The sequence below is a fragment of the Orbicella faveolata genome, unplaced genomic scaffold (genome assembly GCF_042242905.1).
Source record: "Orbicella faveolata isolate gen_17 unplaced genomic scaffold, um_ofav_v1 contig_15, whole genome shotgun sequence".
Taxonomy (NCBI): domain Eukaryota; kingdom Metazoa; phylum Cnidaria; class Anthozoa; order Scleractinia; family Merulinidae; genus Orbicella; species Orbicella faveolata.
The window spans coordinates 5,943,417-5,969,708 of NW_028301542.1; the positions used below are offsets into that span (position 1 = coordinate 5,943,417).

The following is a 26,292-nucleotide window of genomic DNA, read 5'->3' on the forward strand; positions in this document are numbered from 1 at the left end:
GTAGTTCACGGTGAAATTCAGACGAAAAACAATCAAAATCCAAAGTTAACACTTTTAAGTTCATCCAGGACCTAAAACTTAAAAGAGAATGGCTTATAAAAAGGAAAAGAGAATGCTTTACGCCCTCGAAGCATTCGCGCGTTTGTGCAGAACACTTTACCAAGACAGCTTCGATCAAAATATTGCGGTAAGGAGTTTGTTGGGACCTCGCCGACTTCAACTCAAGAAAGACGCGGTACTAACGATTTTAAACTTCACTAGCCGGCGATTGGACAAAAAAAAACAACAACAACAAAAAAAAACGACGAAATAAACTTTATGCTGATACAGAGGACTGGTACGTGTTTTAACAATGAACTGAATAACGAAATATCATCGACAGGAAATTAGCATCTTGATTGTTATTATAATGCATGCATCTATTATTTATATGTATAATTATTAATTCTAAACACAATACGATAACCATTTTTACAGCTACCAGTTTCGCTGGTTCTTTTTGACCGATTCAAACATTTGTTACTAACATTTGTTACTAACTTCAACGACTGCAAAAATACTGTGACATCGCATCCACCAGAATGAAGTCTTGTCGCCAATATTCGTCAAACTCCGCCGAGCAATGGCAAATATTTAATTTCCACGGCGAGTCACAAAATGTTTCTATCACACACCAAAAACACTATATCACTCCGTAAATAACCAATTCGTCGTAAAATTACAACTCAATATAAAGAAGTTCCAAAGCCAGCATAAACATTTTCAAGTTGCGTGATGTCGAGATCCACCCCAGGGCCTACGATGACGTCAGTTTGAAAATTCGTTGCACGCTGCGGGACTGCATGAGCAAACAAAAACAAAGCAACTGATGAAAGAAATGGCGCCCTTGTTACTTGTTGTTGTTTCGCTTGTGACGGTGAACTCTGCTTTGGCGGCCAGAATTGCAGGTTTTACCGAATTGCCTTCGGGATCTCACTATTTCGTGCTGAAGAAAACAATGGAAGAGTTATCGTCACGGGGACATGAGGTTTGTAAGCCGGCATTTTTAATTCTTCACTTTTCGCTCGCTAAGATCACGTAAGGTGCTTGAGGTGCACAATGCTCTCCATTTCGAAGTTTTCCGACCACTGATCCGTTGTAGTATATGTATATGTTATTTGCCGGCTGGGAGGTCCGTATAGTGAAAAACTGTGACCGAGGTCGTGAAAATGCTGCGGCCGAGGGCAGCATTTTCAAGCCCGAGGTCACCGTTTTTCACTATACGGACCGACCCTAAGGGCTGGTTCACACTTTGACATAAGCATAAGCATAAGCATAAACATAAACATAAGAAAAATATGTGTGAACCGGGGTTACATGAGCATAAGCATAAGCATAAGCATAAGGAATGGAACTTTTTCCATTTTCTTATGCTTATGCTGGTGCTTATGTTGTGAATACTTGAGTGTGAACCGGGCATACATAAGCATAAGCGTAAGCATAAAGAGTTTTCTTGTCAGCGGAATACACAAAAATAAAATCCAGGCCCGCTCTGTCAGAATCTGTCAGCTGAAAACATGGCGACGCTGGTGAACGAAAAGTTGGCGAAATCTGTCCGCAATTATCCTTCATGGTTTGTACGACAAAAAATCGGCAGACTTTAATTCTTGTACAAGGTTATAATAATCGCCTTCTGTCTTTCTTCTCGTAAAAATGTCTCTTATCCAGACCTTTCTCCGTTTTCTTTGTCTTTGTCTTTGCATAAGCAATCTTCTTCGATTTCTACGGCTTAACAGTAGCAACAATCCAATTCCTACTTCGTTATCCGCCATCTTTGATTCCCGAGAGGTGAACTGCGCCTGCGCAATAGCCATCCTTATGCTTATGCTTATGTAACCCCGGTTCACGCTATTTTTCTTATGCTTATGTTTATGCTTATGCTTCTCCTTATGTCAAAGTGTGAACCAGCCCTAAGCCGGCAAATAACATGTTTATTTTTTTTTCCTGCAGTAAATTGGTTTTACAGATTACAAATGGGTTTGTTTACGCAGCTCTTGTCATTGAATCGGCTAGCCCGCCGTCTACTAACCATTTGTAAAAAATCTTGGCAACGAGCGAGTAACTCAGATAGTAGACAAAGAAAGATTTATTAAAGAACAGATTTTTTTCGAACTACTTTATGTTACTTGCATTTATTTCACCAGTTAAGTTCCTCAAAATTGTTTTTGCGGTGTGAAATTTCCAGCGAAGTTTGAAGTTTTACTACAAAAACAATTTCTGTCAGTCGTTGCTTTTAAAATCACTTGAAATATGACTTTTCTATTGTAAATGGAAACGCAAAAAGCTGGGCAATTTGTTAAGTGTATTCCACAGAAATTCTCCTAAATACAGCAACGATCAGAGAGGTAAACTCGACTGAAATTGACTCAAATTTGACGGCGAGAGAAACACAGGATTACTCGCCATTACCGCGCCAAGCTACAAACAACCAAGCAAACTCTCACAACTTCAAAACAGTCAATTGAATTTACTTACAGTGACTTTCCTTGCCATTTTAAAGTGAACAGATATAAACTTGCGTTGACTAATCGTCGATGGATGTGTAAAAAAGGCAAAAGATTGACGATTACCGCTAACTTTTAGGAGCGAAATTTGAGCAGCGGGGGAAAAAAATCTAGCCCCCTTAAATCTGCCTCTGAAATTACCTTGAGTTCTGAGGTTTTGGTTCCAAATAGATATGACCTTCAAAGAAGTTGACAATCCGGCCTGTGGGCCGTATCTTAAAAAGCTGGACCGGTCACGTGCGTATGATTAGCCAATCAAATTCGAGGATTTAGGAATCCGGCCCGCTCAGATGCTTGAGAAAAAAATAAAAGTTGTTCTCAGTTATCAATGTAAAGTTCTTTTCCCTGGCCGATCAATATGTTTTCGCTCTTTGTACCTGTAGCTGAGACGTTCTAGCTAAGACGTCATCAAATTCCAAAATTAAAAATTTAAGTGCGGATTCAGGATTTTTCAAGGGGGCATGGTGGGTGGCATGATGTGTGATGAGTCTCTGAGTGACGCTTGCGAGTTGAAAAATTGGCTCTCACATCACACGAGACACTTCTAATTTGCACCCAGCTGAAAATTTGAACAATTCTAACCAAGACCTCATCAAATTTTAGAGGCGGATACAGGATTTTTCAAAATTTTTCCTCCTTCGAAGAGGGTGTGCCTAGCCACCCAATCTAGCCCCCTTAAATCTGTCTCTGAAATTACCTTGAGTTCTGAGGTTTTAATTCCAAATAGATACAAGACCTTCAAAGAACTTGACATTTTTCAACGTTTAAGCTCGACTGGGGTCTTCGTTTTGTACTGGTCCCATTTACATGGTTTTGGGTACCTGAGACACCCTCCCCCCCCCCCCCACCCCCAAGTTACCTTGGGAGAGTTAACTTTTCACTGTTGTTGAAAAGTCAAACCGTTTATATGAATGCCCCTGAGTTGTCTTGGGGGAGGAGCAAGACAACTTGTGTTTACCCTCACAGTACCTCTCTCCACTAAGGTGTACAAATGGGGACCGACAAACTTAATGCTGGGGGTAACCCTGGGATGGACTAGCATCCCATTCAAGGGGAGTAGAATTACTCCTAATTGCTTCGTCCTACAGAGACCGGGATATTTAGCTTGTGCCTGATGAGCCACTTGTCTCATATGCAGACTTTACCCTTACTTCCTAAATAGGGTATCAAATTTTTGGTCATGTCATTGAGGTCTTGACCATGGTAAGGGTTTTAGGAAGCAGGCCACACACCACCACCCAATTTTTCTGGGAGTCATACCCCTGGGTGTAAAGCTGGGACTGTCTCTTTCAAAAGGTGTCGTCAATTTGTGCTGAACCACAGTCTGGGACATACTTTAAGAAATGGAAATGATAATTTTCTTGTAATAAAATTCTTGTTGAATATTTATGTACTAGGTGGTTCTTGTAACGCCTTCCATGGCCAATGAGAAGGAATCAAGATCAGATGAAAAGATTCTTCACAAGACGTACCAAGTACCATTTGACCCTAATATCATTGAGGAATTTGTAGTAAAAACGGCAATTGAAGAGGGAATTTTGAGGTTATTTATCAACCTGTATCAGCTGCAAAGCGACATATGTGAACACTTGTTAAATAACACAGAACTACTTCAATCTCTGAGGAACTTTGACTTGATAGTAAATGAAGCTGCTTCTCCATGTGCTGTGTTAGTTGCCGATCTTCTTGGTATTCCTTGGGTAGTAATATTGCCACTTTCTCCAAACTTTCCATCAGCTCCATTTTTCCAGATACCACTTCCTGTGTCATATGTTCCATTACACATGAGTGACTTAACTGGTAAAATGTCCTTTACAGATCGTCTTATGAATCTTGGAGCGTATGTCTTTTCTTATTTGGGAACTTCTGCTTTGTTAGCAATATATTTGAGCCCCCTCAAGAGACAGTACAACATTATGCCTGAGAGAAGCTACTATGAAGCTCTTGGAAATTTTGAACTGTTGATCATTGAAGCAGATTTTGCACTTGAGTATCCACAACCACTTCTGCCAGGTTTGCGTCATGTTTTGTTTTGTTCTAGAAAAATATTGTTCATGGCAATACATTCAATATCTCTTTTATTCAAATCGTAAATAGAGTAAAATATATAGTGCAGACATCGAAATGTACCTGAAGTCCACTCCTTGGGTATTTATTTGCTTTCTGTACCTGTCACCATTTTGAGTGGCGGGGAGCCCCAGTGTGGGGTGGGGGGGCAGGGGAATTTTCCCATATATATGGGCTATATAGGTACATGCACGGAATAGGGTGGGGTTTTTGACAATATAAATTGGATATCATTTCGGTAGCAAGTAAATTTTGCCCTTGCGCAAGTGAAAATAGAAGTTAAGGGGGCAAGTGAAATTAGCCTCAGAACTCTTGTGACTGTGAATGAAGATGTCAGCTTGCTACATGAACATTTCCAGTCAGAAGCTACTTCAAGTAAGATTAGTTAACCATTGAGTTGAAAGCATGGATTAGTTAGGAATCCGAGCATACTTTGTTCATGTTTGTCCTCTGATTGCCATACTGGCTGCCACATCAGCATGTAATATTTTAGTGGGGGTAAGTGAAACTGAAATTTACTAGTCCACTGGGCCAGTAGATTTCAATTTTTTTCCCATCCCTGGCATTGTGTTGCCAGTATGATCCTAATTAGATATGGTACCTGAATTGTATCAGCTAAAGTTGCAGTGCGTAAAAAATGAGTCCAGCTCAATACAAAAAGCTCTTTTAAAACTAAAGTAATCCGTTAACCTCCATTGTTGAAGGAGCAAAATAAAACTGACCCATTTGTGCTATTCTTAGTTTTTGTTTTCCTCTTGAATAGGGTGTCATTTTTGGTTTTTGCCTCATTACTACTAGGGTATCAATTTTCATTTCCTTCATCCTTAAATTAAGGGTCAGGGCTTGAGACCCTTTACGACACACACGTATCCAAAATTTATGGGAGTACCTCCTCCCCCCCTGGGAGTACAGCATAACAATCACTAGTTAATCTAGCTACCCATTCCTTGCCCAACATCATATACTCCCTTATGAATGGTAAGTATAGCATCTCTCTGTAACTGTAAGTAAATATGACATAGTTCATTAACTCTCACTCCATGTATCTTGTGTCCACACAAGGTACAGCTGAATCTAAATTTTCACAAAGCTTCTCCATTATGTTAACATGGGTGTATTTGATTTGCAGGTCATGTTATGGTTGGTCCCATTACTGCACAGTCTAAACCCAGCCCACTCCGCCCTGATTTAGTAGATTTTATCAACAGTGCAGGAGGGAATGGATTCATTATTGCTTCTTTTGGGTCTTATGCACAAACAGTGATTTCCAAGGCAAAGATTGACATCTTGGCCTCAGCTTTCGGAAAGTTGAAGCAGAAAGTAGTATGGAAGCTCAAAGGTAACCAGTTAACACTGTGATTTGCTTGCAAAGGCTATATTTTGTTTATATAATTATAGACATCATTTTGTTAAGAAAATCTCTTTTTCTTGTTTTGTGTAAAGGCTACATCCCTTCAGTTCTCAATGCCAATATCAAAGTGGTGTCATGGTTACCTCAGAATGATCTGTTGGCTCACAAGGACATCAAGGCTTTTGTGTCCCATGTGGGACACCACAGTCTCTATGAGTCAGCATACCATGGTGTCCCTGTGGTGGCTATTCCCTTATTTGGAGATCAGCCTTCTAACGCTAAGAAAGCAGAGTATTTTGGACTTGGGATAGCTGTGAATCACCAAACTGTGAACGCCCAGCAACTTTTAGAGGCAATAGAGAGTGTTGTCAATGAACCAAGGTATTGATAGCTTTTGTTTAAGCTTTAAGTGTATAACTATCAAGTTTTGGAGATTTTCCTGCTAACGCCTGAAGCTCACAAAGATGCTCTTAAAACATTTGAGTGTCCTTAACTTCTCACAGTGAAATCATTTTCAAATATTTTAAAGTTACTGTATAATTTTTCAATGTAATAACTTAAACCAAATGCAAATAGCTGGTCAAACTGTTCTGTTCAAACCTCATTTCTAGATTTAAAACCAAGGCCATGTACATTTCTCAGCTGATGAGAGACAGTCCAAGGACCCCGTTGGAGAAAACTGGTGACTGGATAGAGTATGTACTCAGACATGGTGGAGCCCGGCACCTCAGAGCTCAAGTGTTTAACATGCCTTGGTATCAGTACTACTTACTTGACGTCATAGCTCTTCTTGTTGCTTTGGTGACATTGGTTGTCATGGTGATAAGATTGGCATGTAGATGCATATATCGAGTGTGCTGTCGACAGAGCAACAACAAAACTAAGAAGGAGTGAACTGTTTTTAGTTCAAAATTTTTAGAAAATGTATGACTCATTCATTTGTGTCATATCATTTCAGCCATCTTAAGGATTTTTGTCTTTAAGTTGCTGAGTGAAATTTTTGAAAATTGAGCGACTGAACTGAGCAACTGCAGCTTACCATGTGAAAATGTTGGGGATGCTTGTCATGTCGTTTAGGGGCATAAATTAGGGATTCTGGTCTCACGTATGGTGATTGGAACAAAAGCCACTAGCCCTCAAGGTGATTCATCTTCACCCAGATTGGTCTCCTTTATGCGTTTAATTCAATTTCTCCAACGATCACCCACAAACTTTTCACATAGGAGTTCCTCCAAACCATTAGGCTTTTTTTGCTCTAGCTATTTAGCTTTTGTTGTTGCTGCAGTGATATTGGTGTCATGGTGATACGATTGACATTTAGATGTTTGTGACGTGTGTGTTGCTGACAGAATACTGAGTAACAACAAAACTAAGATGGAGTGAGCTATTTTAAGTTGAATTATTTGTTATTTAGGACTGTAGACCTCATTACCTTGTTATTCATCAACCACGATGTAATCAGCAGAATCAGGGAAAACAAAACTGGAGCTTAGTTTATTCAAAGTAAAGTTTCGATGTATGTAGTAGATATGTGTATAAAATTTTAGATTAGATTTTTTCCATTTTTCTGTCCGTGATAAGCTCTGCTATAAAGCTGAATAATTTGGAAGCCAGCTTTACAGTCAGCTCGTTAATACGGTCACCTTGTTGTTACAGCCACTTCTTTTGTCCTGGCGAAACGTTCATACATTTTCTTATATGAAAACCCCTGTGAAGACAGTTTCGCATTTCTGGCAGAAGGAAAGTTGGCCATTACTTTGGAAACAATGTCTGTCAAAATATTTGCTTTGTAAACATTAGCACACACGTCAGCAGCGTACACCCATGGGCAAATAGTAGACGCCGAATTAACCAATCAGAGCGCGCGCTTTGCTTTAGTTATGTTTTCAACTGTATGTAGTGATTGACGTTTCAATTTTTAAGAATTATCTGTACAATGTATTCCGGATACTTGTCATGGAGAGCAGTTGTTAAGAAGTGCAATTGTGATATATCTGTTTTAAGGCGTTACTCAATTTGGACCAGTCATGATATTTGACCCTATTCATTCTGGTTATCTAACTGGAATAGCAGAGCCATACCACCTACCAGAACAACGTGGTGGTCCGGCTTTCCGTCCCAAGTTCAGGATGCGTGAGTTCGGCGATTTGGCCAACGACGAGGTGATGGATTATGTGGACATTTCAGTGCGATCGAAACGAAGGGATGGTGAGAAAAGGCGCCAAAATTTGCCGCTCGATTACTCGATTTAAATCAGGGCGCAGAAAAGATTTTCTTTTCTGCGCCCTGACACAGGGAGCCCTCACATCCGTGTAGAATATAAATAAAAGCTTAACCTACCTTTATCGCGCGCAGGGCCCCTGATCGCGCGTGATTTGTGTTTTGTGGCGGCCATTTTGAATTTTTAATACGCGGTCTGCTAGTCTGGAACCGAAATTACGGAAGTGTGGGCGGGCGGGAAAATTCGCAAATTCTCGGAGGATCCGATCGTTCACCGAGGATAATAATTAGAGATCCGAGCAGGCTGCGAGTGATTTCCGTAATTTCGTTTCCAGACTTCGCAGTAGGAGACCGCGCGCGTATGAAAAATTTAAAATGGCCGCCCTAAGACACGAAACTCGCGCGGCAAAAGTAGGTTAATCTTTTATTCATATTCTAAACGGATGTGAGGGTTCCCTGTGCCCTGATTTAACTTTTCATCTTGTAGTTGACCCCGTAGTGTCCACCCGGGAGGTGAGGGTACTCTACAATACGAGAAGGCTCCACCCCGAAGCCCAACTCCTTACCATTTTGACAGAAAAGGTGCCCCTTTCGAATACCTTCAATTGAAAAAAGGCATGCTTTCATATTATGCATAAATCGCCAAAAAAAGAAATCCTGTCATTTTCCTTTAGCGCTTAGTAAATTAAATGATACATCAATTAAGTGCGTCTGTACAAAATACTTTAATTAAACGCCCTATTAAATATCTAAAAGACAGATTTTCCTACCCTTTCATATAACTCAACTTGTGAAACTGGCCCTATCCTTCTGTATACCCAAAGCCTGAAAAGGCACCCCTTTTTACAGGGAGTAGCCTCCCAGTATCTCCGCTATGGAGAGTTGTTTATATTCCAGAAAATTGTGGCAAAGGCAAAGGAGAGAAGTTTACGAGAAAATCCGAATTATCAGTGTTGTTAAAATTCATATTCCTTGTGCAAGTCAAATTAAATGAAGGTTACGTAGTTGTCTAGTTCTGGCCCTCTCTCTGTCACGCCACGCTATGCTAGCCTTGCGTGATAGAGGGCCAGAAATTACCCAGAACCGGTCAAGCTCACTAAACTGATAACGGAAAAACCATTATTTTTTTTGAGGGGAGGGGGTTGCAGGAGCGGAACCAGGAATTTCTGAAAGTGGGAAGGTGGGGGGTGGGGGGGGGGTGGGGGGGGGTGGTGTTGTACCTCTTACTAACTTCCGACGTCATCGGCGTGGATGGCAAGCGCTGCATGTGGGAGCTTCTAGGGAACTTCTACCCTCTAGATCGCCATTTCCGGCGTTCCTGACACTTGGAAAGCGTTTGTGAAGGCATGATATAAAATCTGGAGTTTACTCATTTCTTAACAGAAAAATAAAGATACTAATGCAGTCGTGAAATGTACATTATCTTTTCCTAACTTGTCAATCAATCAATTGGCGGACGTAAAATAACAACGTATAAAACAATTTTATTCTAATATGTTTTTTTTTTTAATGAAAAGTTGATGAGAAATAACGAAACTTTGCTACTGAAAGGAGGCTTGCAACCCCCTCAACTCCTTCCCTGGATCCGCCTCTGGTTGGGCAATTTTCTGGGTCATCCTTTTTTTTCTCACCTTTAGAATGTGCATGATTTCTTTTTGTTGGGCAACAATTTGTGCAAGAATTTTTTTTAAAGTAAGACACAGGAGCTGGATAGTTGAAAGCACTAGCTCGAGTTTTTCTCCATGGCTCCTCTTACAAGAATTTTTTTTTTCAGCAGTTTTGCAAGAATTTTTTTCTTTTTCTGTGACATTTTATAGTTTTGGAATGGCGTTGCCCATTATTTCTCGCATTTCCATGGCAGAAAGCCCACTGAAATCTGCTGGTCTCAACCATTTTTGTTCCCCGGAACGTTTCCCTACCGCCAAGAAAATTCCTAGGCTAAGCTACATTTGGGGCACAGAAAGAAATGTATTATCTGAGGTTGAGAATTTAAAAAATACGTATGACAGAACTGAATAACAGAGAACTTTAGTCAAGAAAACTGTTTCTGATACTTTCATGCTGACTGTTAGGTTACCCCCCGTCTGCAAAGTTTGAAGGATATCGATGACGTCATTTCGCGCCATTGCATTGCAATTGCCAAAGATGGCGGGCGATAGGGAAGTTAAATTCACTGAAGCCGACATAAAATCGTTCACTAAGGAGCACGCAAATGCGAAAAATGCCAAAATGAAGAAAGAAACTTCATGTGAGTTAAAACTAGTCAAGGAGTTTCTTCAAAGTAAACCGATGGAGAGATATACAAGATATTCCAGCCTCCACTGCAGATCATAGTTCATATGTGGTCTGTGTTTTCGATTCGTTTCGGTATGGTTCTTGTCTATAGAATAAAAAGAACATTACACGTTGGCTCAAAGATGTAAATTTTATGTTCTCGTGACAAAAAAAGTACGTCTCTGTTTTTGCCACTCGAACATAAAATTCATATCCTCTCGCCACCGTGTAATATCTTCTATATCTCTCGAGTGTCCACAGGGTCTTGCGAAGGTAGAGGTAGACTGAGGTCTCTTGATGGACTGAGGTCTTGCGTGGTAGGGATATCCTTGGGTCCCAAATCAAAATTTGTTGTTAATTCATCCAGGTGTTATAAGCGCTTGGGTCAGCCTGAACAAAACGCACACACTTCTAAGTCCAGAGAACACAAACGACAGTTTTTCGCTTTGTTGTTATTGTTGTTGTTGTTTGTCTGTTTGTTTGTTTGTTTGTTTGTTTTTCATATATTTAATATTCCTTTTACAGAGTGGAGTCATCAACAAATTGCTATGAGCAAAGAGAAAAGGTAAATGATTTCAACAATCAAACGGGTAACAGAGGCGGATTCAGCGGCGGGGCCCGGGGGGTGCCCTGGCTCCCCCCTTATTTTGGGTAAGAAAAAGATCATAGAAGGAAGAAAAGCCGGCAGGGCAAGCAGAAAAAAAAAAAACCGCCCCACCCCCTAGCTCATGCCGATCAAGGTCTGGATCTGCCACTGGGTAACAATATCGACTGGCAAACTACAGAATTGATTGGAACTTTAAATGGATCGCACACAATAATACTACATTCTGACTACACCAACAGGAGACAGTTCAATGTGAATAGTTTCATTCATTCATTCATTCTGTTTATTTGCCTTTTTACTTAATGTACAGTATTTATAATAATTTTAATGTGAGGCGAGGTGACCTCTAGAAACCACCAGGCTTTTAGTTGAGGCCACCTCGTAGGTAACAATACGGTTACATAAATAGTCCAACAGTGCGCGGCTTTGCCGGTTCAGTAATTATTTTACTGAAAACTCTTGCAGTTTTTATCTTAAAATTGGGAAAACTTGACAATGAAGTGATTGTAACAGGAAGGGAATTCCAGATCTTTGGAACTTGGTAAAGAATTGATAATTTTTTTTAGATTAGTCCGGCAATAATGCACGCGATAAATATTGGCTGTTCTGGTGCTATAGTTTATTGAGGATGCATCAGTCAGTCATCTGATGTAGATGTATTCCATCTAATAGGGTAATCCTCATCCTTGTAAATTACAACTATATATTGGTTCTAACAATTAGAACCTGTGCTACGCCATATACGAAAAACCACCCTTTGGATGTGGCTAAAAAAATATGTGCACGGAAACGTATTCCTCATCTAATACGGCAGCAAGAGACCCCAGGGAAAAGGTACAAAATAAATAAGCCAGACCATTTTAAAATTATACACACAAGCTGTTATAACAAAAGCTTAATACAAAAGTGGACGAACACGAAGACTGACTAACTTAGAATGACCTAAATCTCCCGCCAAATGCCTAAATAGTCCCCGAACGGCTTATGATGACACCCCGCGAGCCTCTCCATCGTGCCGTCAGAATATATAATAATTTCTGACTAATTCGTCCCTCAACCGTCAGAAATTACAGTTTGAATGACCAGTCCTACCAATCGGAGCTGGTACCAATTAACTTAAAACAATTATTTACAGTCTCAGCGAAAAAAACAACCGAGCTTTAATTAATTCGCAATCCAACAGCAAACGGTTCACAGCTTTTGACATCACGGCAAAAGGAACCAATCAGCTTCCTTTTCGCTTCTTAGCACAACCAGTGCCAAATTATATAATTACCTCTATGAGACGAACCTGCTGGAAATCTTGGTTGTTGTATTCATCATCTTAAGCTGGATATGTATTTTGGTGAACACAACTACCAGGATTCCCTGCAGGGGCGTCTCAGATAGGAAACGGGCCGTTGCAATACTGCAGAACGAACAAATTAGCTAGAAAGCGTTAACTCACTCCTTCTTAGTTTTGCTTTCACCCTTTCTACAACAAACACGGCAAAGGCACCTACATGTCAATCCTATTACCATGGTAACCAAGGTAACTAAGCTACCGAGGAAAGCCATGACGTCAAGTAAGTAGTATTGATACCAAGGGATATTGTACGCTTGACCTCTGAGGTGTTGGGCTCCATGTCTGAGGACATGTTCTATCCAGTCACCGGCTTTCTCTGACGGGGTCCGTGGACTGTCTTTCATCAGCCGGGAAATGCGCATTGCCTCTGTTCTGAATCTAGAATAAGCATTTGAAAAACTGAGTGAACTGCTTGTCGAGTGAGGAACAAAAAAACGAGTGAAAGATTGCGCTGGTAAGGGAGAGAGGGAAGAGAAGAAGAAGGGAAGGAGGAAGGGAGCGAGGTAGGGGAACTGGAGTTGAAGGAACTGGAGGGAGGTAGTTAGGGAGCAAAGCAAAGGAACTTTAGTCAGGGGAAGGAGGGAAGTAGGTAGGGAAGGAGGAAGTGAAAAGGGCAAGGGTATTGGAGTGGGAAGGAGAGAGGGAGGGAGGTAGGGAGCATCACAAGGGAACTTGGGTAGGGGGAAGGAGGTAGGTAGGTAAGGATGGAGAAAGGAAGTAAGGTAAGAGTTCTGAAGTGGGAAGGAAGGAGGGAGGGAGGCAGACAGCGAGGGAAGGTAGAAGTGAGCGAGGGAAAGAGATGAGATGGAGGAAGGTATCAATAAGGGAGCAAGGCAAGGGAATTGAAGTGGGAAGGAACAAAGGGGGTAAGGAGGGAAGGGGAGAGGAGGGAAGGAGGGAAGGACAAAGTCAGCGAGGGAAGGAGACGAGTGGGCGGAAAGGAAGAAGCGAGCAAGGCAAAGGGAACTGAAGTGGGAAGAACGGAGTGAGGGAGGAAGCGAGAGTGGACGGAAGGTAGGAAGGGAAAGAGGGAGGGAGCAATGGTGAAAGAAAGGGAGTAGGCTTTTATCGAATTGTTAAGCACATTTTGGCTTAATGTGGGACAAAGAGGACACTATTTTCCATCTTTAGGTCGATGTAACAGCACTAGCACAAATTTTCGTCAGTTACACAGCGCAATCACAATCATTACTAGAGAGCCATAAGTGAGCATGGACCATTTTGAGGATACTGGACTATGGCTAGAGAGCTAGGGAAGGAAGGAGGGAGAAAGCCATCACTATCCTTGTTCCTGTTTTGCTCACAACCTCACCTCGGCTCATTGACGACACGCTCAATTGTCTCAGATAGTTGTTCAGCATCCGTAGTTTTATGATCCACAGCTATTCCCAGTCCAAACCGTTCTGCTTTCTTGGCGTAAACAAACTGGTCCGAAAATAAGGGAACCGCCACCACAGGGACACCATAGTAGGCTGACTCATAAAAACTGTTGTGTCCCACATGGGAGACAAAAGCTTTGATATCTTTATGCGCCAATAGATCATTCTGAGGCAACCAGTTCACTGATTTGATGTTCGGCTTGAGAGAAGGTGGGACGTAGTCTAGAAATAGCATATTACTGCATAAAGTACAATTTCAGGTCCCTTTTTTGTTATCAGTCAAATATATTCTTGCGTTTTAACTGGTTCTTGCTCGTGTTCTATTGGAGGACAGACGCATAGATGATGTCATTAACATCATCATGACACGCTCGCCTTACAGCTCGAGTGCCACTTTTTTGTTGTTACCACTTTTTGACGTCATCCATTACTGAACAAACGCCAGGGCAACATGGAAGTTACTGTTCTTAATCGGATTTAATAACATATATAATGCCTCTCTATCTCAAATCAAAATGACTTCTTAAGACTACAGCTCTCCGTAAAGGTGGTTGCATTCGTTCGTCCGTTTATTCGGTTTCGGTCGGTCGTTCGTTCTTCGTTCGTTCGTTCGTTCAATCGGTCGTTCTTTCGTTCAGTCCATCGTCACCCTGGCTTCGTTCGGTCGTTCGTTGGTTCGTTCATTCGGTCGTCCTTTCGTTCGTTCCATCGGTCGCTCGTTCTTTCGTTCGTTCGTACGTACGTAGTACTTGGATTATTTAATAAAACTGTTAACCTAAAGTACGATACAGTCAGTCAGTCAGTCAGTCAGTCAGTCAGTCAGTCTTTTAGTCAATTAATCAATACTTAGCAATCAAAGATGAATTGCAGCACTATCACCTTTCTTAAGCTTCCATAGAACTCTTTGCTTTAACTTTCCAAACGCGGTGGCCAGCAGCGTTATCTTTTCTTTACCAAGGACGGCTTCCACGTACGATCCAAAAGAAACCATTACAAACCCATACCCTCCTGAATTATTTACAAAGGACTCAAAATCAGGGGGGAGCTGTGAAGGTCTCTGGACTGTTACTGGACCAACCATTATATGACCTGAAACGTATTTTGGCGATCATTAGACAAACGATTTTTTTAGTACCATAAATCCCACATAACAGCAGTCTACCTTCAAAACTAGTGAAAAATCCTGAAACCTTACATAAACAAAAACTGTTCAGCACTAGCATGTAAAAATGTCTTTAACGGAACAACCTGTTAAACAATGAAATTATGAGCTTCAGATTTCTATCGCGTGAAAGTTACTGGGAAATGGAAAAGGTTGTGGAAACACTCGCCTGTCGGTTCGTGTTCCCTCAGCATTCCTCGTGTTTCCATAACTCAACAGAAACACGATACATGTGTTCTAATTCTAAAATAACATAGCTTCTGGAGTGGCGTCATAACGGCAGAAAAGTGCCAAGATATCAATCACACCATTCAATCAGTTATACTCTGGCCTTCTTGCCATGTGATTGGTTGATAAAGAATTCATGGCATGCCATTACAATGTATAGCATTTCTATAGATTACTATATTAAAAGAGGAAGCCCCATCAGCCTTAGCGACCTTAGCAGCTGGTTTTCATGCGGGTACTCTATCCTGGTCGAATTGGAATTTGTTGGTGGTTTTTATGGAGGGAGGAAAACCGGAGACCCCGAAGAAAAACCCTGGGAGCAAGGCGAACACCAACACAAAATCAACCCACATATGGCATAGGATCGGCAACAAACCCGATCCACATTGGGAGGAGGCGAGCGCTCTCACCTCTGCGCCATCCCTGCTCCCCAAATATATGAGATTGACCAACCTGGTAGAAGTGGTTGCGGAACCTCCAGCGCAAAATCTGCCACGTAAATCACTAGCGCTGAGTCTGAATAACTTTCACTGTAGCTTCTTTCGGGATTGATATTGAATCTGACTTTAATTTCGTCCATTGTTCGAATGTACACAAGGTCCATTACCAGTCTGACGAAACAATAATCAACCAAGGTTCGAACACGCTGAATGAAGGTCATGTTACTTGGAAATCCTGACCCACGCAACGGAATATAAGACAATGGCAAGGGAGCTTTGCGATACGCTGTCAATATATCATTGGGCGATCCAGTCACTATCATCACATTCGGAATATCAAGGACCTCGCTGAGTAACACACCACATGATGCAAGGGAGTCTATCACAAGCAAATCAAAATTCTTCAACTCTTGCAGGAGCGCGCTGCTGTTCAGTAGACATTCACACATGACCAGTTGAACTTTATGGAAGTTCCAACCAACAGAGTACTTGTTCCCATCAAGTGCAGGTCTTATCAGCAAGTCTTCAACAAAACCAGGTTTGTAGGGAACTTGAAAAGTCTTGTGTGGGATTTTCTCATTGGCTTTTGCTGGCGTATCAGAAGACACCAGCATTGCAACCTTTCAACGACAAAAACAAAAACTAAAACTAAAACAGAAACAGCCAAAAAGAAATTTCAAAATTTCAAAACTCTGTAAGTTAGCTGTTGATTCTGACGGAGCCTCTTAAAAATAGGCACCCAAAGGGATACTCCAGCCCATTAACGGACACGAGCCGATGACAATAGTGTGGGATACCACACGTATCCTTCATTATTGTCATCACTCATGCCGCAGGTATCCCACACAAAAACAGTCCGTTTAATTTGTTAACTGAACATAACCTGATCGAAAACACAAGAGAAAAGACACATTACTTTGGAACCTGTTTTTAACTGCCACCCTTTGGGGTTGCTCTTTAATACCCCGGTAATGTTCCCAGCCAATTTTTAAATGAGTTTTATAACAGATTTTTTCGGTCCGGCGGAGCGTTTTGAAGCATGGAGGGATTGGGTGGGGGTGGGGGGCTCATCGTTAAGCCAGGCGCATACCTCTGCTCGTATTTTCCAAAATGTCTTGCGCTGTTTGTTTATGGACTTCTCCTAAGAGCGATTTGGTGACAGACGTTTTGTTGAGAGCTTCGCAAATGGTTCTAATATTTGCGACCTGACGTGCTTAATTCGGGTAGTGCAGTTTTCACTGCATCATGTGAAGCTGGTGGCCTAGCCGGCCACGGTCTATATCAGTTCCAAAGCAAGACCATTTGCAACTCTTCCAAATGCTCGCTGAAGTAGTCGCTGCTTGGTACGGCCACAAGAAACGTGCTTAGGGGACAAAGCCCCCCAAAATTTCCGTTTGGAGGAGGGGATGGATACAGTCCCCCTGCCCCCCTGCCCCCTGCCCCCCCCTGCCCCCCTGCCCCCCTGCCCCGTTTAACTACCTCACACAGACTAGACATGATAATGCATGCATTTTTCGGACCTTATCTATACGAGCCGAATACAGTACAGTGTTTATACCAAAGTGTACCTATCGAAAAGCTGATTTAACCATAACCAACCGTATCAGTTTCTAAGCACAAGGACTGGCAACTTCATGTTGGGATCAGGTAGCTCATTTGATATCATTCAGCATACAACACTATTATTACAATCATGGAAAACTACAACAGATACCATGGTAACGGACCTTCGTTCCAGATTCCGTAAATAGAATCCTAGATATTATATTTTCAATCATCAAAAACAGATACAATCCACGGGGGGGAGGGGGGGGGACCTCCCAGAAAAATTGGGTGGGGTGTGCAGCCCGCTTCCCAAAACCCTTACCCTATTTATGACCAAAATCTGCGATTTTCCCTACCCTATTTATGAGGTGACCCCAAATCAATACCCTATTTTAGACCTATCTTATATCTAGTTCCCTAGTAAATACCGATGTTAAAGGCATCGTGATGGGCTTTTCTTGATCGGTCTTATCGATAATGATGAAAACGTTGCTTCTTCTGAAAAACATGCCCAATTTATTCAAGACTAGAGTGCAAAAACCAGACCCTATGAATGATCAAAATGGCTATAATCTATACCCTTTTTATGACCAAAACGGCTGAAAAACCATATCCTTTGGGGCTCCACATACCTCATAGGCCATATAAGGGAGTATCCCCCCCCCCCCCCCCGAGGGGATACAATACTAACCACAGGGCTACATACGATCAGAACAGCCTATGGAGTGGGTGGGTCAGGAATCTAAAAAAAACTACTAAACTTGGTTGCTACTTATTGCTATTGCTCTGGTTAAATTGCTGCGATGTCTCTAACGTACGCGAATTGCTAAAGTCAGATTATACAATACTTAGTGAATTACTGGGATCTCATTGGTATTCAATAAATCTTTTGACTTACATGCTGCGAATGGCACAATTAAGGGCTAGGACAAGGTGCTGCCCGGCACTAAGTAAATACCGTGATAAGCCCTGGGCTAATACAACTTCGTAAGGGCTTTTAGATGGGCTTATAAATAGAGGGGTTTATATCCGAGGGGGTTATAACCGGAATAATCATAATAAAAAACAAAAACATTTGGAAACGAGCTATAGCTGCACGTGTCGATTGAAATAGGTTTTTCATTTACTGGTAATTGAGCTTTAAAACATCGTAATAAAACGAATTCAAAACAAGGAAAGCTAAAGAGGAGAGCTTATATCCTGGGGGGGGCTCATAACTGGGGTGTAGTTTTGGTTTACAGGTAGGCTGGCCTATGAAAAAGGAGAACGCTTATAAGTGGCACTTTACGGTATAACAGCTCTCTATGTCTAGGTTCATATAAATATGATTAATATTCGCGTCTGTATTGGACATCACTGGAGGCTAGGGATGCTGTCTCTGGCTTCCAGAAACACCTTGAGATACAAATGTCACCCAGAGACGTCGGAGCGGACTTTTAAAGAACCGCAGAGAACTGCGTGGCAATAAACAGTCATCAAAAGTAATATATGTAGAGATGGATGGATGGACATAATGTTCAGACCAAGTGAAGCAAAGCATTAACCTTAATTAATTTCAAGTCTGAGCGTTCTTAACGTTTTGAATATTAATGTTTGGTAGAAAATCTGAACAGATCGCGTCTTTCGAATTCCTTCTACTCGTTTTCCACAGGCTGAAGATTAATCGGTCAGTGTAAAACGAAGACTGCGGACTGCGGACTGCGGACTGCAGACTGTGAGCCGGGGGGTAAAATGAAGACTGGAGGTAAAATGAAGACTGCATGCAGACCAGGGGTAAATACAGTCCGCAGACTGTACATATAAACTTTTTGGATCACGAGCGTATCGATAGAGGGTATCGATCGACAGTCGACTGCGGATGTTTTCAGTACACATGATTCAACTTTTTCACTGAATCGTGTTACCGTTTCCACCATTGAGAACTGATCGTAAACAGGCTAACTGGAGCGTTATTTAGCGGCTAACCTGAGTGATATTCATGATCAGGCTAATTAACCGGACTACAACTTAACCAGAATAACTCTGTTTACGATTAGCATTCGATAATGGGAAGAGCACGATATATTCTTAAAAAGTCTGTAGACTGCAGTCTGCATTTTACCCTCAGTCTTCATTTTACCTCCGGTCCGCAGTCTGCGTTTTACACCGACCGGAGGTCTACGAATCGACAAACGTGGTTTATACAGCACTCAGTTTTAGGTCAGTACCTCGTGTCCTCGTAAAGCCAGCTCTTTTAGGGGACTGCTGATGACATAGTAATGAGATCCCGAACCAAAAGCACTGTATCCCAAGATTTTAGCAGAAAAAGCTGTCTTAACAGTAAGAAGCAAGAGCAGGAAACACAACGACGCCATGTTGTAAAAGAAGTTTTGCGTATTTGGGGACACTTGAATCGGAACGTAACGCAACTCTTCATGATTGTCACACCATCCCAATTGAAGCTTCGATCAAAAATTTCGTTTTAAATCTTTCGATAATTTCCAATGGAAATAGGACAGCATTTTCTGATTGACTGAAAAGAGTTTAAGAAAAATGATTAAGAGCCCTGTTCAGTCATCTTTGACAGTTCTTGAAAAGGATTGTCTCCAGGGTTATGATTTCGGGAGATCATTTCACCTTTTAGGACGGAAGGTCACGCACTGCTTTTCTGTGACAATTGCAACTAAGTCATATTATTTTAATGGTGACTGAGCCAAAAGAGCTGAGCCAATCCAAACTATGATATGTCAATTAAGAAATACTAAGCGATTCACATGAGTCCAAGGTCTCAATAACGCAGCGCATAGAATATGAAGCCGCCATGAGCTGTGACAAAAAAAAAGTTCTGCATGCTGCACCCGTCACGAAAATTTTCCACGGTGATCCGCCGCAATATATAGTCTTGGGCTTGAGCCTTTTTTTAATTTTAGAGTCTTAGACCTCAGCCGCTTTGCGTATAATTTTGAAAACCTTGGCGTAAGGAAGAAAAAAATATATACGGCATTAACATGTTTCCTTTACTTTTTATCTGTTTCAATCGATTTTATGCAGTTTTATAAGATTTCGTAATTTGTAACACTTAACTGAAATTTTTTTTCCCCGTTACTCGGTTTCTCGTTACTTCGTTACTCGTTAATCGTTACTTTGTTACTCTGTTTAGCAACACCCGTTGTTCTGTTTGTTTGTTTGTTTATTTGTTTTTAATTTAATATTTCTTTTACAGACTGGAGTCACCATCAAATTGTTATGAGTAAAAAGAAATGGTGAATGATTTCAACAATATCGACTAACAAACTACAGAATTGATTAGAACTACCTGGATCACACACAATACTACTTTGAACGACTAGTTGTACAAATCTGAGCCGTTACAGTAACTTAAAACATTTATTTACATACAGTCTCACCGAAAAAACGACCGAACTTTGATTCGAAATCTAACAACAAACGGTTCACAACTTGTGACATCACGGCAAAGCAAACTATCTCAGCTTCTTTTTATCTTCTTAGCACAATCAGTGCCCAATGTTGCCTTTATGAGATGCGCCTGCAGGGAATCATGGTTGCTGTATTCATCATCTTGGTCTGGATATTTATTCTGGTGAATACAACCACCATGATAACCTGCAGGGGCGTCTCATGGAAGGAACTGGCCGTTGCAATACTGCAGAACGGACAAACTAGCCAGAAAGCCCACGTGCGATCTCACTCCTTCTTAGTTTTGCTTTCACCCTTTCTACAACAAACGCGGCAAAGGCATCTACATGCCAATCCTATCACCATGGCCACCAAGGTAACTATAGTAACAAGAAAAACCATGACGTCAAGTAAGTAGTATTGATACCAAGGGATTTTGTACGCTTGACCTCTGAGGTGTTGGGCTCCATGTCTGAGAACATGCTCTATCCAGTCACCGGCTTTCTCTGACGGGGTCCGTGGACTGTCTTTCATCAGCCGGGAAATGCGCATTACCTCTGTTCTGAATCTAGAATAAGCATTTGAAAAACTGAGTGAACTGCTTGTCGAATAAGCAACAAAAAGCGAGGGAAAGAGTGTGTTGGTACAGAGGTTTTTTGGGAAGCGCGATGAAGGGAATGGCGAAAGGTAGGGAAGCGGGGATAAAAGGGATAGGGGATAGTAGGGATAGAAGGAGGAAGGAAGAGAGGTACCAGGGGGAACTTGAGTAGGGGGGAAGGAGGAAGGTAAGGAGGGAAGAAAGAAATGAGCGAGGAAAGGAGACGGGTGGGAGGAAAGAGGGAAAGAAGGAGGAAGGGAACAGGACAAAGGGAACTGAATTGAGAAGGAAGGAGAGAGGGAGGAAGCGAAGGTGGACGGAAGGCTAGGGAAGGAAGGAGGGAGGGAGAAATGGTAGAAGAATGGGAATAGGTTTTTATCGATTGTGCTAATTTCCGACCCATAAGTCGAAACAAAATGGATAAAGGAAATGCTCACCTCGGCTCATTAACTACACGCTCAATTGTCTCAGATAGTTGTTCAGCATCTGTAGTTTCATGATCCACAGCTATTCCCAGTCCAAACTGTTCTGCTTTCTGGGCGTTGGCAAATTGGTCCGAAAATAAGGGAAACGCCACCACAGGGACACCATGGTACGCTAACTCATAAAGACTGTTGTGTCCCACATGGGAGACAAAAGCTTTGATGTCCTTGTGAGCCAACAGATCGTTCTGAGGTAACCATGACACTACTTTGATGTTTGGCTTGAGAGACGGTGGAACGTAGTCTAGAAATAGCATATTACTGTAAGTGTAGTTTCAAGTCACTTTTATAAAATCAGTCAAATGTATCATTCTTGCATTTTTCTTGTCCTTATTATTTGGGGGACAGACGCATCAACGATATGAACATCAGTGATCTCGTGTGCCACTTTTTCGTTATGAGAACATTTTGACGTCATCTGTGACCCATCAGAGAAGCTTACGCAGTGACGACGGCGACGCCGAGGACGTCGGCTAGAAAAAATGGATTTACATTGTACTTTTGAATTTTGCAATTATCTAGAACTGTACAGTAGGCCGAGCGGTCTAAAACTCCACTCAATCCAAATATGTAACGGCAGCGATCAATTTCAGAAGAAAAAAATTAGCATCGTGGCTCACATTCTTCAAAATACGCAAAACTTGACGTTGTTGCTTTGCAGCGAATGGTTACAAAATGTACAAAGATTTGTAGCGCACGTGCACAACCATTGTTCTGCTTAGTAAGTGTTTTGGTCGGTGACGTTCTTGTTGCAGTTGGCGTCGTACTTAGCTTAAGCTCCCTGTTGTTACTGAACAGAAACCCAGCAACATGGAATCTTATTTGTTCAGCAGAGTTAATAGCACATATAAAATGCCGCTTTATCTGAAATCGAAATGATTACTTGCGACGTATTCTCCGAAAGGTGGTTTTATTCGTTCGTTCGTTCGTAAGTACGTCATAGTTTGTTTAATAAAGCAGGTTAGCACATGCAGTAAGCCTACAGTAGGAGCCAGTCAATCGGTCTGTTAGTTAATTAGTGAATAAAGCAATCAAAGAAGAATTGCAGCATTATCACCTTTATTAAGTCTCCATAGAACTCTTTGCTTTAACTTTCCGAACGCGGTGGCCAGCATCGTGATCTTTTCTTTACCAAGGGCTGCTTCCACGTATGATCCAAAGGAAACCATTACAAACCCATACCCTCCTGAATTATTGACAAAGGATTCAAAATCAGGGGGGAGCTGTGAAGGCCTCTGGACTGTTACTGGACCAACCATGATATGACCTGAGACATATTTTGACAATCATTAGACAAACGATCTTTTAGTGTCATAAATCCCACATAACAGCAGTCTATCTTCAAAACTAGTGGAAAAATCCTAAAACCTTACATAGACAAAAGATATTAAAATTTAGGTCAAGCACTAGCATATACAAATCAGTGGCGGATCCAGACCTTGAGCTAAGGAGGGTGGTGGAGGGGGGGGGGGGGGGGGAAGGGCGTTTTTTTTTAATGCCTGCCCTGCCGGCTCTTCCTTCTCCAATTTTTTTTTTACCCAAAATAAGAGAGGGGGGAGGCGGGCCCCCCGTGCCCTTCCTCTAGATCCGCCACTGAAATGTCTTTAACGGAATAACCTACAGTCGAACCTCTGGTTGCGACCATCTCCCGTAAGCGACCACCTTTCCTCAGCGACCAGTTTTTCAAAATACCAAAAACTTTCCAAGCCAAATCACTGTATTTGGAACCTCTTGTAAGCGACCACCTCTCGTAAGAGAACGCGACCACTTTTAGAACTGAAAGTTTGAAATTTTCTTTTGTTTTTAACCTCCCGTAAGCGACCACTTGACAGATAATAGATCAACATTGGATAATATGGGGTTATAACATTCTCACATTCCTGGGGTTGTACAAGAGACGGAAATTTCTCAATGGGAAGTACCAAAAATTTTTTTCGAAATTGACATGACATTTCACATGAATAAAACATGTAAAACATGGGGCAAGCGTCTGCAGCTACCTTATGCTAATGAGACAAAATTATGACCCACGTTGGTCTAAGCCTTCGTAAGTGACCACTTCCCGTTGGCGACCACCAAGGCTGAACATTTTGGGTGGTCGCTTACGGGAGATTCGACTGTATTTAACAAAACATCATTTCTATCGTGCATATCGAGTCAACGATCACGCGCTAGAAATCTCGAGTTCATAATTATAATATGCGACCAGTTTTCCATAACGAGTTTCTGGAGTCACGTCATAACGACAGAAAACTGCCAATGCATCAATCATACAATTCAGTCAGCTATGATATGGTCTTCTTGCCATCTGATTGGTTGATTAAACATTCATTGCATGCCATTACAGTGTATATTTCTATGTGATTAACCCACCTGGTAAAAGAGGTTGCGGAAAGTCCACAGCAAAATCTGCCAAGTAAAGTACTAGTGCTGAGTCTGAAAAACTTTCACTGTAGCTTCTTTCGGGATTGATATTGAATTTGACTTTAATCTCGTCCATTGTACGAATGAACAAAAGGTCGAGTAGCACTCTGCCGAAACAATACTTAAATACGTTTCTAACCCGCTGAATGAAGGTCATGTTACTTGGAAATCCTGATCCACGCATCGGAACATAAGACAATGGTAAGGGAGCTTTGCGATACGGTGCGAAGATATCATTGGGAGATCCAGTCACTACCATGACATTCGGAATATAAAGGACCTCGCTGAGTAACACACCACATGGTGCAAAGGCGTCAAAAACAATCAGATCAAAATTCTTTAACTCTTGCAGGAGTTCGGTGCTATTCAATAGACATTCACACATGACCAGTTGAATTTTATGGTAGTTCCAACCAACAGTATACTTGCCCCCTGCGAGGGCAGGTTTTATCAGCAAATCTTCAACAAAGCCAGTTTTGTAGGGAACTTGAAAAGTCTTGTGTGTGATTTTCTCATTGGCTTTTGCTGGCCTATCAGAGGACACCAGCATTGCAACCTTTCAAAAACAAAACCAAAAACTGAACAAAAACAAAACAGTTAAGTCTCAAATTTGAAAAATCTAGCTGTTGATTCTGACGGAGCTCCCTTTAATTTGTTAACTGAAAATAACCCGATTCAAAACACAAGAAAAAAGACAGACACAAGGCTTCTTCACTTTTCAGCGATTTTGAAAATCATCGCGGAGAAGGCCCTGGGAGCGAGGTTGAGACAGACATTACGTCAGAACCTGTTTTTAACTGTCACCCTTGGGGTTTGTTCTTTTAAAATAAAATTTTTTCGGTCAGACAATACGTAACAGGCGTAACTCTCTCAAATTAGACATGAGAATGCATGCATTCAATTCTTCGTACAGTATCTATACGAGCCTGAATACAGACCCAATATATGAATATATACATATGGATATATAGTCATACTTATGCCAAACTGTAGGGATCGAAAAGTTGATTTTACCAACCGTATCAGTTTGTCTATAACTGGACATCACTGGAGGCTGGGGATGCTCTCTCTAGCCCTTAGAAACACCTTGAGATACAAAGGTCACCCAGAGACGGCGGAGCGAACTTTTAGAGAACCGCAGAGAACAGTTTTGTAACAGACGTAAAAGTGATATTTGATGCGGATGTCAGTGCACGTAATGTTCAAACCGAGTTAAGCAAAGCATTAACTAATTAACTGACTACAAGCCTGAGCGTTTAAAAAACGTTTTGTAGATTCTTGTTTGGTAGAATATCTGAACGGATTGCGTATTGCTTTCTGGTCACGCACAGACCCGTTTTCCTTAGGCTGTCAGGATTAATCGACAAACGCGATTCAGCAAGTTAAAGCGCTCAGTTTTTGATCAGTACCTCGTGTCCTCGTGAAGCAAGCTCTTGTAGGGGACTGCTGACGACGTAGTAATGAGATCCCGAACCAAAAGCACTGTATCCCAAGATTTTAGCAGAAAAAGCTGTCTTAACAGTAAGAAAAAAGAGCAGGAAACACAACACCGCCATATTGTAAGCGACCTTATGCATATTTAATATTTGGAGGCACTTGAATCGGAACGTAATTGTAACGTAACGCAGCCGTAACGCAACTCTACCTGATTGTCACACCATCCCAGTTGAAGAGAATCCGTTAATTTCCAGTGCAAATTAGACAGCATTTTCCGATTGACTACACAGAGATAAAAAATGGTCAAAAAAGTTTCGTAACACAAGGCAACCTCTCATGCTATATCGTGGCTGAAATTCCGCTCAATTCGATTTGGCTTCCTGAAAGTTATGGCAGAGTTTCGCCAGTAGTTTAGTTCTTTGCAGAGGTAACTAGCGGCACTCCAGCTGGCAAAAACATTTCGGTCTCTAATAGTTATACTTCACGTCACGTTTTGTTTTAGACTGACGAAGTCTCCTCAAACAAATGCAGTCTAAATTGTGAAAAGGTAATCATTATCATCATTATCATTATCGTTATCGTTATCAGTGTCATTATCATTGTATTACCGTTATCTTTGCCGTTTTCGTTATTGGTCTCGATACTTGTTACTGACCAAAAGAATCGCGTGGAGCCTGGGAACGAGATTAGACAAAGCAGGTGATAGTATGAAAACTTCGTGTTGGTACGATAAAAAACTATAACAATAGACCTCATAACATACTTCTTCAGAAAGGTAACTTTATTGAGGTAAC

The 26,292-nt window shown here is 41.5% G+C and overlaps 3 protein-coding genes across 4 annotated transcripts; 1 reads left to right on the plus strand and 2 right to left on the minus strand.

Annotated features, from left to right (window-relative positions):
- Positions 1 to 471: 471 nt before the first annotated feature.
- LOC149113257 (UDP-glucuronosyltransferase 2A2-like) lies at positions 472 to 7,952 on the plus strand. Its single transcript, XM_089288139.1, has 5 exons — positions 472 to 1,027; positions 3,941 to 4,556; positions 5,740 to 5,949; positions 6,054 to 6,342; positions 6,573 to 7,952. Exons 1-5 carry the CDS (start codon positions 869 to 871, stop codon positions 6,853 to 6,855), a joined length of 1,557 nt encoding a protein of 518 aa, XP_089144265.1. The 5' UTR covers positions 472 to 868; the 3' UTR covers positions 6,856 to 7,952.
- Positions 7,953 to 11,319: 3,367 nt separating this feature from the next.
- LOC110060109 (UDP-glucuronosyltransferase 1A5-like) lies at positions 11,320 to 20,172 on the minus strand. Its single transcript, XM_089288144.1, has 5 exons — positions 19,369 to 20,172; positions 15,630 to 16,236; positions 14,666 to 14,875; positions 13,720 to 14,008; positions 11,320 to 12,785 (listed from the first exon to the last, which is right to left on the minus strand). The coding sequence occupies exons 1-5, from the start codon at positions 19,513 to 19,515 to the stop codon at positions 12,506 to 12,508; spliced, it is 1,533 nt and encodes a 510-aa protein (XP_089144270.1). The 5' UTR covers positions 19,516 to 20,172; the 3' UTR covers positions 11,320 to 12,505.
- Positions 20,173 to 20,309: 137 nt separating this feature from the next.
- On the minus strand, positions 20,310 to 25,638 carry LOC110060107 (UDP-glucuronosyltransferase 1A5-like). Of its 2 annotated transcripts, none has more exons than XM_020766854.2 (5): positions 25,471 to 25,638; positions 24,011 to 24,617; positions 22,695 to 22,904; positions 21,593 to 21,881; positions 20,310 to 21,125 (listed from the first exon to the last, which is right to left on the minus strand). In XM_020766854.2, exons 1-5 carry the CDS (start codon positions 25,636 to 25,638, stop codon positions 20,846 to 20,848), a joined length of 1,554 nt encoding a protein of 517 aa, XP_020622513.2. In that variant the 3' UTR covers positions 20,310 to 20,845. The 2 variants fall into 2 exon arrangements, with proteins under 2 accessions (XP_020622513.2, XP_089144269.1); XM_089288143.1 differs by having other exon boundaries at positions 24,011 to 24,639; positions 25,471 to 25,507.
- Between the last annotated feature and the right edge of the window lie 654 nt (positions 25,639 to 26,292).

Coding starts and splice junctions, on each gene's coding strand:
- LOC110060109 (XM_089288144.1), bottom strand. CDS start 19,515: ATGGCGTCGTTGTGTTTCCTGCTCTTGCTTCTTACTGTTAAGACAGCT. Junction 16,237..19,368: donor TGGCTTTACGAGGACACGAG/GTACTGACCTAA, acceptor TGTCGTTGAAAG/GTTGCAATGCTGGTGTCTTC. Junction 14,009..14,665: donor TCTATGGAAGCTTAAGAAAG/GTGATAGTGCTG, acceptor TGCTATTTCTAG/ACTACGTCCCACCTTCTCTC.
- LOC149113257 (XM_089288139.1), top strand. CDS start 869: ATGAAAGAAATGGCGCCCTTGTTACTTGTTGTTGTTTCGCTTGTGACG. Junction 1,028..3,940: donor TATCGTCACGGGGACATGAG/GTTTGTAAGCCG, acceptor TTTATGTACTAG/GTGGTTCTTGTAACGCCTTC. Junction 5,950..6,053: donor AGTAGTATGGAAGCTCAAAG/GTAACCAGTTAA, acceptor TTTTGTGTAAAG/GCTACATCCCTTCAGTTCTC.
- LOC110060107 (XM_020766854.2), bottom strand. CDS start 25,638: ATGCATAAGGTCGCTTACAATATGGCGGTGTTGTGTTTCCTGCTCTTT. Junction 21,882..22,694: donor TCTATGGAGACTTAATAAAG/GTGATAATGCTG, acceptor TGCTATTTCTAG/ACTACGTTCCACCGTCTCTC. Junction 21,126..21,592: donor CGTGTAGTTAATGAGCCGAG/GTGAGCATTTCC, acceptor TGCTTATTCTAG/ATTCAGAACAGAGGTAATGC.